Below are 13,087 nucleotides of genomic sequence, written 5' to 3' on the forward strand. Positions count from 1 at the left end.
TACACACAAAGTAAATTTGAAACTAAAATTATACATGTTAGGAAGGTAAATTTCGAAAAATTACTTAATGTCTCTATGTCCCACATTCCCCATTTGTCAAATTGGGATAATACCACCTACCTTACTTGGCTGTGATGAGAATTAAGTTACATAACATGTGTAAAGAAACTAATATGTTGACTAGCACGTAGTGCAAGCTCAACAAACAATAACTTTTACTATCATTCTACCTTTGAGAAATGAGAAACAAGAATTTTAATTTTAGGTTAAATAAGGTCATGAAAAATATATCTGAATTAATATTTTAAAGTATACTGTCTCAGTACCTGGGCTTTCAAGGTAGCAGATTTTCTTTTTTTTTTTTTTTTTTTTTGAGACAGTCTTTCTGTCGCCCAGGTTGTAGTGCAGTAGCGCAATCTCGGCTCACTGCAACCTCCACCACCGGACCAAGTTCAAGCAATTCTCCTGCCTCAGCCTCCCAAGAAGCTGGGATTACAAGCATGCACCACCACGCCCAGCTAAGTTTTGTATTTTTAGTAGAGATGGAGTTTCATCATGTTGGCCAGGCTAGTCTCAAACTCCTGACTTCCTGACCTCAAGTGATCCGCCCACCTCAGCCTCCCAAAGTGCTGGGTTACAGGAATGAGCCACCACACCTGGCCCAAGGTAGCAGATTTTCTGACATGTAAATCCATGATATGTCAAAAAGACTGAATTGAGAAATTAACACAAGCAGTCGTGCATACAATAGTGAAATAGTAAAAGCAAATTACAAAGGCAGGACGTGTATGAAAACTGAATCCAATTTAGAAATTTCATCCAGTTGCTCCCAAATCTTAGCTATTATAACAGAATATGCTTTCAAAATTAATTTAGAACAGGTTAAAAGAAGATTAACTCATGCTACTTTTTGGATTCCTACATATTTACAATGAGATAACATATGGGAAGACACTATAAGCTATGACAAATCTAATTTTTTTTATATTGTAGCATTCTGAAAAACACTGTAGTTAATATCTAACAGAAAATAAAAAGTGTGTTTCTTCTTTCTATTCCTATTCAATGAAGAATTAAAGTGCCAAGATATAATAGTCAAAAGCACTTAATAGGTGGGAGATTAGGGGTTTGTTTTGGGCGGATATAGAAATGGAGAGATTTAACCTATGCTTTATCTTAAACTTGAGTTTTCCATCAACCTCCTGTTTATCATCACATTTAAGAAAAAAAGGGAAAAACATAATTGTAGATATTTTTCCTAGTTAAGACTTCCTAAGTTTAAATTTTGATGAAGTTTAAGAAAATAATGCTCAAAATCTATTGGCTGACTTTTACAACCATCAAATATGAAGCCTAAAATACAATAGCATATATAGGTTGTATACACCCACACACATATGTAGGAAAAGGGGCAGGCATGAGGTTTCCAAGCCTCTTGGAGAATTACTTGTTATTTTAAACAAAATCACTCATGAGAAAAATAAAATGATGCATTTGGTTTATTCTCAAAGGAAAGATCACTATTTCACAAAATAGTAAAACTTGTATGCTATATATTTCACATATTAGTGGTTAAAATTAAACAACTCCAATCTTTTTTCTAACTTAAGTTTATGTATGATATACACATACATGTACATACGTACAGACATATATGTGTTTATGTAAATTTTAATCCTGTATAGAGATATTTAGGAAGTATTAAATGCTATCGTTGATAAACTTACGAATCAACATGCAGAACTCTCCGGCCACTTCTTGAACATGCAGCTGCAATGATGGATTCAGGCAAACCTACAAAAACACACACCTGTATCATTTAGAATGTAGAAATATATATATTTTACATAAAATGTTCAATTCATGCCATTGCTGTATAGAACAGTTTAACCACCAAAGAGACCCATCCTTGCTTGTATTCAGAATTATAAAGTTTATATTATACTGTAAGATGTTTCTTAAACATACACCACTCATACTGAAAATTTTATTATGTGAAAGACATTTTTTTTTTTTTTGAGACGGAGTCTCACTCTGTCACCAGCTGGAGTGCAGTGGCGCGATCTCGGCTCACTGCAACCTCCGACTCCCTGGTTCAAGTGATTCTCCTGCCTCAGCCTCCCGAGTAGCTGGGATTACAGGCATGCGCCGCACACCCAGCTAATTTTTGTATTTTTAGTAGAGACAGGGTTTCACCACGTTGGCCAGGATGGTCTCAATCTCCTGACCTTGTGATCCGCCCACCTCAGCCTCCCAAAGTGCTGAGATTATAGGCGTGAGCCACCGCGCCCGGCCAGAGATATTTTTTAAAAAGCAGTTCTGCTTAATTTGGCAAGAAAAAATAATTTTTAAAAGTACTTACAATCTTTTTGTATGTAAATTACCATCAATGAGCAACTGTAACTACTATATATTGTTCAGTTAAAAACCATGTTCACACACTAGCTCATCTGAGTCTCCCAATTGCACTGAGAGATAACCATATGCATATGCATTTTAGAGAAGAAGAAAAAGAACCGGGACATGAATATCTTAACTTTCTGCCCAATGCTTAAAACAAAAAAAAAAGTTCTAGAGTTGAAATTTAAACCCAGATATAACTCCGAAGCCACAATGCCTCTGAGGAAGAATGGCACACATTTTTTAGCTTAAGAAATATGTCAGCTAGTTTAGAAAGGGGCCGCTTACAAGATACATTATTTTGCTTTTGACCAATATAGCAGTATAAAAACAAAACATTACTGCTTTGGAATCAAATTTAATCATACCACAAAGCTTATTATCATAAAAAGACATATATATATTACTTCTACCAGCACCAACAAAAAATTAAAAATTGCCAGATAATGATGTTTTATGATTTTAAAAATTCAAGTTTTCTATTTGATAGTTAATACCCTGTAAGTTCCAGACTCTTCAAAAATTTTTGTCATATGATCTACCATGTTGATAGAAGCTAGTATTTTTATATTAGTTATAAAAATAAAGCATGCTTTAAAAGTTTAGTGCAATTCTATAGTGCTACTATGAACTCCTTCACCATGATGAAACATCCTGATCCTCTCGTGTTTTTACTTAGTGGAAAAAAAACAGCACCAGTCTTTTGGCAAGGGTTTAAACTACACACTAAGCATCAAGGATTTCAGGAAAGGGGAAAGTCATCTTCTGTATATAAAAAGCAATATGCATATGGAAACAATTGATACAGTCAATCTCTAGCTAAAATCCATATTAAACACAAGCTCCAGCCTGCCTTCACAGAGGAACTAGTTTTCCAGTGTTGAACATTTTGTGGGAATATAATGCTTGGTTCAAAACAAAAGAAGTTCTAACAAATGTACTGAAAATAACCACTAAATATCAATCATTGAAAACAAGCCATCATAAAGTTCCAAGCTTAACTTTAGATATAATTCAAGTAAACAAAATAAGAATTTCTGGAGTAGAGGGAAATAGGAGAAAGTTTTAAATAGCTAAATGCAGTTTTTAAGTTAAAACCCTTATTGAAATCAAAAGACCATCTGAACTTTTTGCTACACTTAAAGAAATAATGTTCCTTTTTAGTGAAATGCAGTCATTATGGTACTTTAAAAGCTGATAAGCAGCTTAGTTAAAAGGATAATGGCAAAGAAATACTCAGGAAGCAGAATTAGTATGTTAAAGATTAATGCTCTTATGTGTAATAATCACAGCATTAATAACAATGCCACCAAATATTAGTATAGGGTTTTATCCTTCAAACTGTATTTTCACATACATCATCTTATTTATTCCTCATTATAATCCTAGGAGGCAGGCAGTATTATCTATGTGAGGAAATAGGTTAAGAAAGGTTAAATAACTTGCCAAATACCAAGTAATTTGGTAATTCCATATCCCCAATTCAAATTACCATGATAATTCACTATCTCCAACTTGGATGCAAGTTTGAAAATGAAGATTTAAGGACAATACAGCAACAAAATGAAACAGGCACGGTCTCAATCAGACAGACTTAGACTTGAATCTTGGTTTTGCTACTCACCTAGCTGCACAACCTCAGATAAGTCACTTGACTTCTCTGAGCCTTTGTTTCCTCATCTATCAATGAGAATATCATGATCTACCTCATAGAATTCAGTTCTGTTGTTAGCAAGGGTACTTGCCCTATGAACACTATCTACTCTTATTATCCTTCAGAATGATATTTTAGAAGCATTATTTCCATCTAACACTACCCCAAACATAAACCTATTTTCACCAGATGCCAACTCCAATGGTGAACAATAATAAAATTACTCGCCTCCATTTGGCCCAAAAATAACTCTTACTTAGGGTAGGCAGTTATACACGTGGTTATTTCCATGGCTGTGATCAACAATGTCAGAAGTCAAATCTCTGCTATTAAAGCAAAGCCAAGAATGGATTTCAATACTGAACATGATTTGAGTCCAAATTACATAAAGCCAAAATGACTATCATTTGTGTTTTTCCTTAATACTTCCATCCAAACATTCCCATAAGTTTGTGAAATTCATAAGCTGTTCTAATGTTAAATGGCAAGGGCCTATTATCTTCATGCTTAGAATGACTAAAATAGCAAACTAATAATACAGTTAACAATGTCTTCTTGACCAAGATTTCATATTTCTTCCCACCCATTCAATAAACAGAATTTCCAGGATACAGGAGGCATGTAGTAGGTTCTCCATAGATATTTGCTGAAGAAAAGAAAAAGAAAATGGGGAAAGGGGAGAGGAAGGGAGAGAGAGAACAAACTGTGCTAGGTAGTGAGAGGTTGCCATACGTTTTTTGCAAGATAATCCCTAGCCCGTTAGAGCTCAGAGTCTATGTAACAAGAATTTAAAGAGATTAAAATAATAAGTGTATTTAAAACTGTCATAGAAACACAATGGAAAGAAACACTCCCTCTGTAGAGGGAGTCATGGAAAGCTCCAAAGAACAGGAGAAATTAGCTGGGTCTTTCAGGGTCTCTAACAACCCTAACTGAGGAGTGCAGAAGATGGAAAAAGGAAAGTGGAAAGGAGCATTCCTGGCAAAGTTAAAGGAAGGGAGAACCAAAAAGTGATGCTTTAAAAAAAGTGTTTGGACTGGCCTACTTCACTTAGCATAAAGTTTTCAAGGGTTATCCATGTTGCAGCATGGATCAGTACTTCATTACTTTTTTTTTTATAACCACGTAATATTCCCTTATATGGATATACCACATTTCTCTATCCATTCTTCTGTTGATGGACATTTAGGTTGTTTTCACATGTTACCCATTGTGAACACTGCTGCAACAAACATAAAGCCAGTGACAGAAGGACAAATGCCACATGATTCCACCTATATGAGGTATTTAAAAATAGGCAAATTCACAGAATCAAAAAGTGGAATGGTGGTTGCCATGGGTTTGGGGGAGAGGGAAATGGGGAGTTGCTAATCAACTAGCATGAAGTATCAGTTATGAAAGAATAATAATTTCTAAAGAACTGCTCTACAACATTGTACCTATAGTAAACAACACTGTATTGCACACTTAAAAATTTGTTAAGAGCAGAGATCTCGTGTCAAGTCTTCTTACCAACATAAAACAAAATTTAAAAAAATTTCCAAGAGGTTGAAGCCAAATTATAGTATCTGAACTTGAACCTCTGAGGAATAGGGAGTCTTGAAAGGACTTTAGCCAGATCATGGTCAAATCAGGGTTTCAAAAAATAAAAATAAAAACTGTAGTCAAAGCAAGGAGGATAAACTTGTATAAAACTGGAGCTTTATGCTTCATGGTTTTTAAAAATTATTTAGGGCTGAGCACGGTGGCTCACACCTGTAATCCCAGCACTTTGGGAGGCCGAGGTGGGCAGATCACCTGAGGTCGGGAGTTCGAGACCAGCCTGACCAACATGTAGAAACCCCATCTCTACTAAAAATGCAAAATTAGCCAGGCGTGGTGGCGCGTGCCCATAATCCCAGCTACTCGGGAGGCTGAGGCAGGAGAATCGCTTGAACCCAGAAGGCGAAGGTTGCAGTGAGCCAAGATCGCACCATTGCACTCCAGCCTGGGCAACAAGAGAAAAACTCCGTCTCAAAAAAAAAAAAAAAAAAAATTATTTAGGAAAAGTTAACATACTTAAAACTTTTTGGTCTTATTGCTAATTTGGTAAAATAATAAAGTGACTGCTTGTTTTGTTTAAATTAATATTTCTAAGCTCAATTTTAATGGCACTTAAACTCTTGATTAATTTCAAAATAACACCTGTTCAAATTCAACGCTTAAAAAAGTGAACAACTACTCAAGTTCATACAATATATTTGTGAGGCATTTAGATGAAACATGTACGTGCTTACTTTGAACTATACAGTCTCTCCCACAAGGAAAAGCCCGACATGAGTTAGAAACAGATAACCTAGATGAGGGTCAAATCCTACAGCATTCCACTGGAAACACTCTGTAAAATGTGTGAGCACAAATATACAAGTACAATGTTTTCAACTGTAAGATGGGGTTAATAATACATCTCATATGGGTGCAGGGAGGAACAGGTACAAAACGATATCAAACACTATACACAGTGGCTGTTGGCATGTCACTGACATTCAATAAATGTTGCTTCTCTTCCCTCCTCTTCCTTCCCCTTCAATAAGATTAGTTATTTGAAGGAAAAAAAAAGATATCACTTGCTTACTATTTACTTAATTTACCTTCAAAGATCTAGCAACTTAAAATCATTTTTTAAAAAGTCCAATAACCTTTTCTTTATGTAAACTATAGAGGTTCATCAAACATTTAATACCATTTAAACATTTCACATTATTAAATATAATTATTACATTCATTAGAGAGGCTGTACCAAACAACTTGCTCTGCCACAGTATTATAAGCAAGCATGTGTAATTCTGATGCAAGACAACAACTTTGGCAAGTCATTTTTTATTAAACACAGGTAAATATTAGGTATTAAATTACCATTTCATAACAGTTGTAGTGGGGGAAACTGAGGTTTCCTCCATCATGACTTTCACAGTTGAGGTTCTGTTACAAAGGTGGCAGCTAGAAAAAAAATTAGAAGCTTATGGAATGTTATATCATCATCCACTAATATGTATGGTACCAGCTTTCTGCAATTTTCTAAAAACCTGTCTAGATGAAATAGAGATGTCTCATTATCAAATGAAGGAGCTAGGCTAAAATCAGGACCCAAGAACCTCACCTAAGATATTTTACAGGGATAAAACCATTATCCATTCATTTTTCAAAATCCCCCTTTAATCCAAATTCTTAATGTCAAATCTCATCATTTACAACTATAACATTTAGGTTAGTTCCCCATGATATATTCTTAAAATGTATTAGTATCTGGGATTGATTTTTCCTAACACTATGCTTACACAAGATAAACATAAAATAAAGTACTTACACCTTCCCAGCATAGCGAACAATAAATAATAGATTCCCCTGACAGGACTTTGATGACCTGGCAAAGCCCAAGTACTTTCAGCTCAAATCATATGAAACCATAAATCACTCTTTATTTTATAGAACATTTCAAAATGGATTTCTGCTTTCTACCTTGAAAGTCATTCCATGTGTTATTTATAACCAGTGAAGACCAGAATGGAAAGAAAATTACATAGAACTAGAAAATTTACTATGACTGCTTTAATAAAGAGTAAGTTCTTTTTTAGGAAAAACAGAATTGCTGGCAAGGAAAACTTGATTGAGCAATGAATGCAAAGGTGAAACTACATACTTAATTCATGTTGCAGCCACTCAAAATAATGATATCACAAAATTAAGCAGAAACTGAATTTCAACCCAGGTTTAAGTAGTTTTGTTGATTCCTGTCTTAAATTCTATATTAAATATTTACATCTTAAGTCTACTTTTTAGTGGCTACCATAAAAAGGGAAAAATTGCAAATGAAGTAGCCTAGGGAACTACCACAACATAAAGATAAAAATATCATTTTTAAATTGACAATTATTTTTATTCACTCTAACCTCCCCACAAAATACTAAATATTAGTAAATGTAATTTAAAATCTCTGAACTTCTTCCTCATGGAACAAAATGTGTATTTATAGCCATGTAATTTTTAGAATTTTTTGAAAAATATATTACCCATTAAAACATTAACTTGGAAAATTTATTTTAATTTTTAAAAATTCACTATGGTGTGAGCCTTTAGCAATGGCTAATGAAAAGAGTTTCAGTATTCAAGAGTACTGAATTAAGAATCAGAAGGACTGGCTTCCTGTTTTTAGGTGGATACTAAATAGCTGTGACCTCACGAAAGTCACTTAACCTCTGGAATTCAGATTCCTTACAGATATCCTTATTAGATAAAATAAAGGGCTTGGAATAAGTGACCAAAGGTTTGCTTCAAGTTCTGAAAAGTGAATGTTTATGCTAGGTCAACAACTTGACCTCTATTCTTGAGCAAATGATAAAGTGAAAGATAAAAAGAGGCTTCTGTAAAGATGGCAGCAGTTGTTGAATCTCCCCCATAACTCCCATAAAAACAGACAGTACAATCAGGATACCCAAACCAAACTCCCAGGGACAACATCCATAACAAAGCAAGGTGATACAATATCATCATGAACCCCAAAATAGAAGTGGGTAGTTACAAGCCACCAATAGCTATAACACCCACATGGTATTAGAAAGTGTGCAGGCTGGGTGCAGTGGCTCACACCTGTAATCCCAGCACTTTGGGAGGCTGAGGTGGGCCGATCGCCTGAGGTCAGAAGTTCGAGACTAGCCTGGCCAACATAGTGAAACCCTGTCTCTACTAAAAATACAAAAATTAGCCAGGCATGGTGGCAGGCGCCTGTAATCCCAGGTACTGGGGAGGCTGAGGCAGGAGGATCGCTTGAACTTGGCAGGCAGAGGTTGTAGTGAGCCGAGATCGCGCCACTGCACTCCAGCCTGGGCGACAAGAGCAAGACTTTGTCTCAAAACAAAACAAAACAAAAAAGAAAGTGTGCAAAAGGAAATGAAGAGAAGATCAAAAAAACTGTTACAGCCCTGAGAGCCAGAAAACCCCAAAAGTGCTATCAGGCACTCACTGGAAGCTTGGCAGACCATTCTGAGAACAGCAGCAGAAACTGGGAAGGGGTTTTGCAGACTTCACCTTGTGAATTAGGGGATAGTCCCACACTGAGGAGTAACTGCTGGGAACCTAATCCAAATTCAGCGGGGAAAATAGAGGCAAAGGAAAGAGAAGGTCTAGACAAAACTAGGGGAGGGTAACAGAGCCAGCAGATTTCAGGCTTCATGTTTGATTGCTTCCTGAAAACACAGAAGACAGGTCTACAGCAAAACAGTTCGAATAGTTTTACTGGCCCCTCCGTCCTATTGAAAACAAAAGGAAAACATTTTTCACTTAAAAATGAGGAACGCAAAAGGATTTCAGTTGAATCACATTCAATGTACATTGGAAAAAAGGGAATAAGGAACAAAATAATATCCCAATAGACAATAAAAGAATGTCAGCCTCACAAATTAGATGAAAAACGTAGCTAATTATGGTATTATGTGCTAAAAGAAATTAACAAAATGGTGGCAGCTCTGAGAGAACAACATGAATCAAAATTAGAAAAACTCAAAAGTAAGGTGATTAGAGAACAGGAACATTTTGAAAAAATGGAGTTAAAAAATTAAAGAAAAAATCATTTCAGATAAGAAAACTAAACTAGGAAGAGCACAAGACCAAAGAAACAAAATGGATAGATGCCTTAGAAAAAACTGAAGATGCAAAGGAGGGCATGTGATGTAAGTGTTAAGCACATGTTAAACAAAACAGTAGTTATGTTTAAAAAGGAGAGCCCTTACGCTTTTTGATATATGTTGGAATATATACAGATAGAATGATATGATATTTAGGATTTGCTTCAAAATAACAGGGTTGGATGGTGAAATGAGAGAAACAGTGGAAGATACTGTCGACGAAAAGAGCTCAATTTTTTTTTTTTTTTTTTGAGATGGAGTCTAGCTCTGTCGCCCACGCTGGAATGCAGTAGCGCGATCTCGGCTCACTGCAACCTCCGCCTCCCGGGTTCACGCCATTCTCCTGCCTCAGCCTCCCAAGAAGCTGGGACTACAGGTATCCGCCACCATGCCAGGCTAATTTTTTGTATTTTTAGTAAAGACGGGGTTTCACCGTGTTAACCAGGATGGTCTGGATCTCCTAACCTCGTGATCCGCCCGTCTCGGCCTCCCAAAGTGCTGGGATTACAGGCGTGAGACACCATGCCCGGCCAACTCTGTAAAATATTTGAAGAGATTTATTCTGAGCCAAATATGAGTGACCACAGCCCGTGACACAGCCCTCAGGAGGTCCTGAGAACATGTGCCCAAGGTGGTTGGGGTACAGCTTGGTTTTATATATTTTAGGGAGGCATGAGACATCAATCAAATACATTTAAGAAATACATTGGTTTGGTTCAGAAAGGCGAGACAACTCAAAGCTGGTGGGGGGGAGAGGTGCTTCCAGGCTATAGGTAAATTTAAACATTTTCTGGCTGACAATTTGTTGAGTTTATCTCAAGGCCTGGGATTAATGGAAAGGAAAGTTCAGGTTAAAATAAAGGATTGTGGGGACCAAATTTTATTGTGCAGAGGAATCTCTCAGGTAGCAGACCTCAGAGACGGAGCAGGTTGTAAAATGTTTCCTATTGGACCTAAAAGGGTGCCTGGCTCTTAGTTGATTACCTCCTGGATCTGGAAAGAAAGGAAGCAAAATAAAGGGGGGAGGGGATTCTCTATAGAATGTGGATTTTTCCCACAAGAGACTTTGCAGGGCAATTTCAAGGTATGGCAAGGAAATATATTTTGGGGCTAAATATCTTTTCCTTGTCTCATAATGTTATGCCAGAGTCAGACTGAAAAATAAGTCACAATATATAGGGTCAAATAAAACCCATCTGATGAGAATTTATGGTTTGTAGGGCATGACTCCCTAGACCCCTTAGGTAGGAATTTGGGCAAGATAAAAAATCAGAGCTTAGTCCTTATTACAGAGAAAACAAGATTGGCCATGAGTTGATAACTTTTGAAACTGGGAGTCTGGTATGTGGAGGGTTACTTTATTCTACTTTTTTATGTTTGAAATTTTCCATTGTAAAAAGCTTAAAAATGGACGTAGCATCCTGTTTTTTATCTAAATGGAGAAAACTACATCAACTCAAAATCTCTTAAAGTTTTGTTAAATAAATATAAATGTTTGCTGAAGACCTTATCCTTGCCAGGAAATAATCTCCACTACAACTAATTTTTCCTTTTTTTTTTTTTTTTTTTTTGAGACAGAGTTTCACTCTTGTCACCCAGGCTGGGGTACAATGGCACAGTCTCGGCTCACTGCAACCTCCGCCTCCCAGGTTCAAGCGATTCTCCTGCCTCAGCTTCCCAAGGAGCTGGGATTACAGGCACCTGCCACTACACCTGGATAATTTTTGTATTTTTAGTACAGACAGGGTTTCACCGTGTTGGTCGGGCTGGTCTTGAACTCCTGACCTCAGGTGATCCACTTGCCTAGGCCTCCCAAAGTCCCGGAATTACAGGTGTGAGCCACTGTGCCCAGCTTAATTTTTACTTAATTTTCTTAACACAAATATTTCTATTGTAATTTAAGTGACCAAAATGATCTTTTCACAGCAAAGTATACCCCAGGCCAGTGCTCTTCAAACTTAACATAAAATTTAATTTGTGATAAGGAGAATAGTTTCTGTGTTCAGAACATATTTTACTAATGTGCCACAGAAGAAACATGACCTTTACTGCATTACTCATAAAACTGTGAGTCTAAAATAGATGATGAAAGAGAATAAGTACTCATTTCAAAAATGTTATAAAAATGATACAAAAAACCCTTCCCCTTTATATAAAATCCTATCATGAAAATCATTTTACAAAAAATAGAAATAAAAACTTTTCAGCTTTATAAACTACTTTTTTTAATGAGCGGGTCCTTGGACCAAAAAAGGTATTATCATATCCATCCTATCAATTAAGATGCATGATGTATCCATTGAAAGCACTGACAGTTGTTGAAGACTGTAGGAAACAAAAGAATAGTCAACCAAAAGAAAAAAAGCTCCATAAACAGGACAATGAGTCCCATATTTGATCTTGAAAATTTAATTTGGAAGAACACTAAAAAAGACACAAAATGGCAAACCCCAGCACATGCACAAATATTTCAGTGGGAAATTATGTACCTTGGGATTGTGAAAGGAAAACAAATCTCCCCAAAATCACTAAACCAAAAGGAAAAGTCAAGTTGGGAATTGTGTTGGGCAAACCTGTCCCCCATTCTATTCCTAAATAAGATCACTACAAAGATTTTTAAAAAGCTACATACCTCCCTCACAATTTGCCCATAAGGAAATTCCTTGTGGACAACCAAAGGACAGGCAGAACTCAAAGTCATTCCTCTGTTCCCATGAGACAAATGCGTATCTGATGGCTTCCTCCGCCCTACTGTTTCACTACAGACTAAGGCATAAGTGACTATTCCTCATTTGTCTCTTAACTAACTATGACCCAGAAGCCTCCTCCCCACTTCAAGTTGTCTGGCCTTTCCTGATGGAACCAATGAATTATACATCTTACAAACGTTGATTAATGTTTCATGTCTCCCTAAAACGTGTAAAATCAAGCTGTGCCCCTACCGCCTGGGGCACGTCATCAGGACCTGAGGCTGTGCCACAGGCGCATGCTTAACTTTGGTAAAATAAACTTTCTAAATTAATTTGGTAATCTAAATTATTTTGGTTTACAGGATCAATGAAGAATTCCTACTAAAGCAAATCATTTCTTAAAATGTAACTGTAATCTCTGATCCCATTTCTGGCCATTGCTTTAGTGGTTGATTCTCTCTTCAGTTTTAAGGGATAAACACAACCAGGTCATTCTGTTCACCTTCATCAAAAGAAGGTTTGCAAGCTGACACAGATGTCATGATGCTGTCAATAATAAGAAGCTGACATCATGAGGTTACTGCTGGAATCAGGATTTTAATGTCAACAATGATAACTCTCCAAAATAAAACAACTGCCAACCACAAACCCAGGTTAAAATAATCTAATCTTGATACTATGAG

General features: G+C 36.4%; 1 protein-coding gene across 6 annotated transcripts in view; it reads right to left on the reverse strand.

Moving 5' to 3' along the window:
• CHM (CHM Rab escort protein) overlaps window positions 1–13,087 on the reverse strand; it is a 188,982-nt gene that overhangs the window by 166,836 nt on the left and 9,059 nt on the right. For 4 of the 6 annotated variants that reach the window (XM_004064463.4, XM_063703124.1, XM_055375410.1 and 1 more), the window contains exon 2: window positions 1,728–1,794. In XM_004064463.4, coding sequence (XP_004064511.2) covers window positions 1,728–1,794 — 67 coding nt within the window. Of the gene's footprint in view, window positions 1–1,727; window positions 1,795–6,949; window positions 7,210–13,087 lie in introns of those variants that run through there. The other 2 variants (XM_063703122.1, XM_063703123.1) reach the window with 1 other exon arrangement.

Source organism: Gorilla gorilla, chromosome X (assembly GCF_029281585.2).
Source record: "Gorilla gorilla gorilla isolate KB3781 chromosome X, NHGRI_mGorGor1-v2.1_pri, whole genome shotgun sequence".
Classification (NCBI taxonomy): domain Eukaryota; kingdom Metazoa; phylum Chordata; class Mammalia; order Primates; family Hominidae; genus Gorilla; species Gorilla gorilla.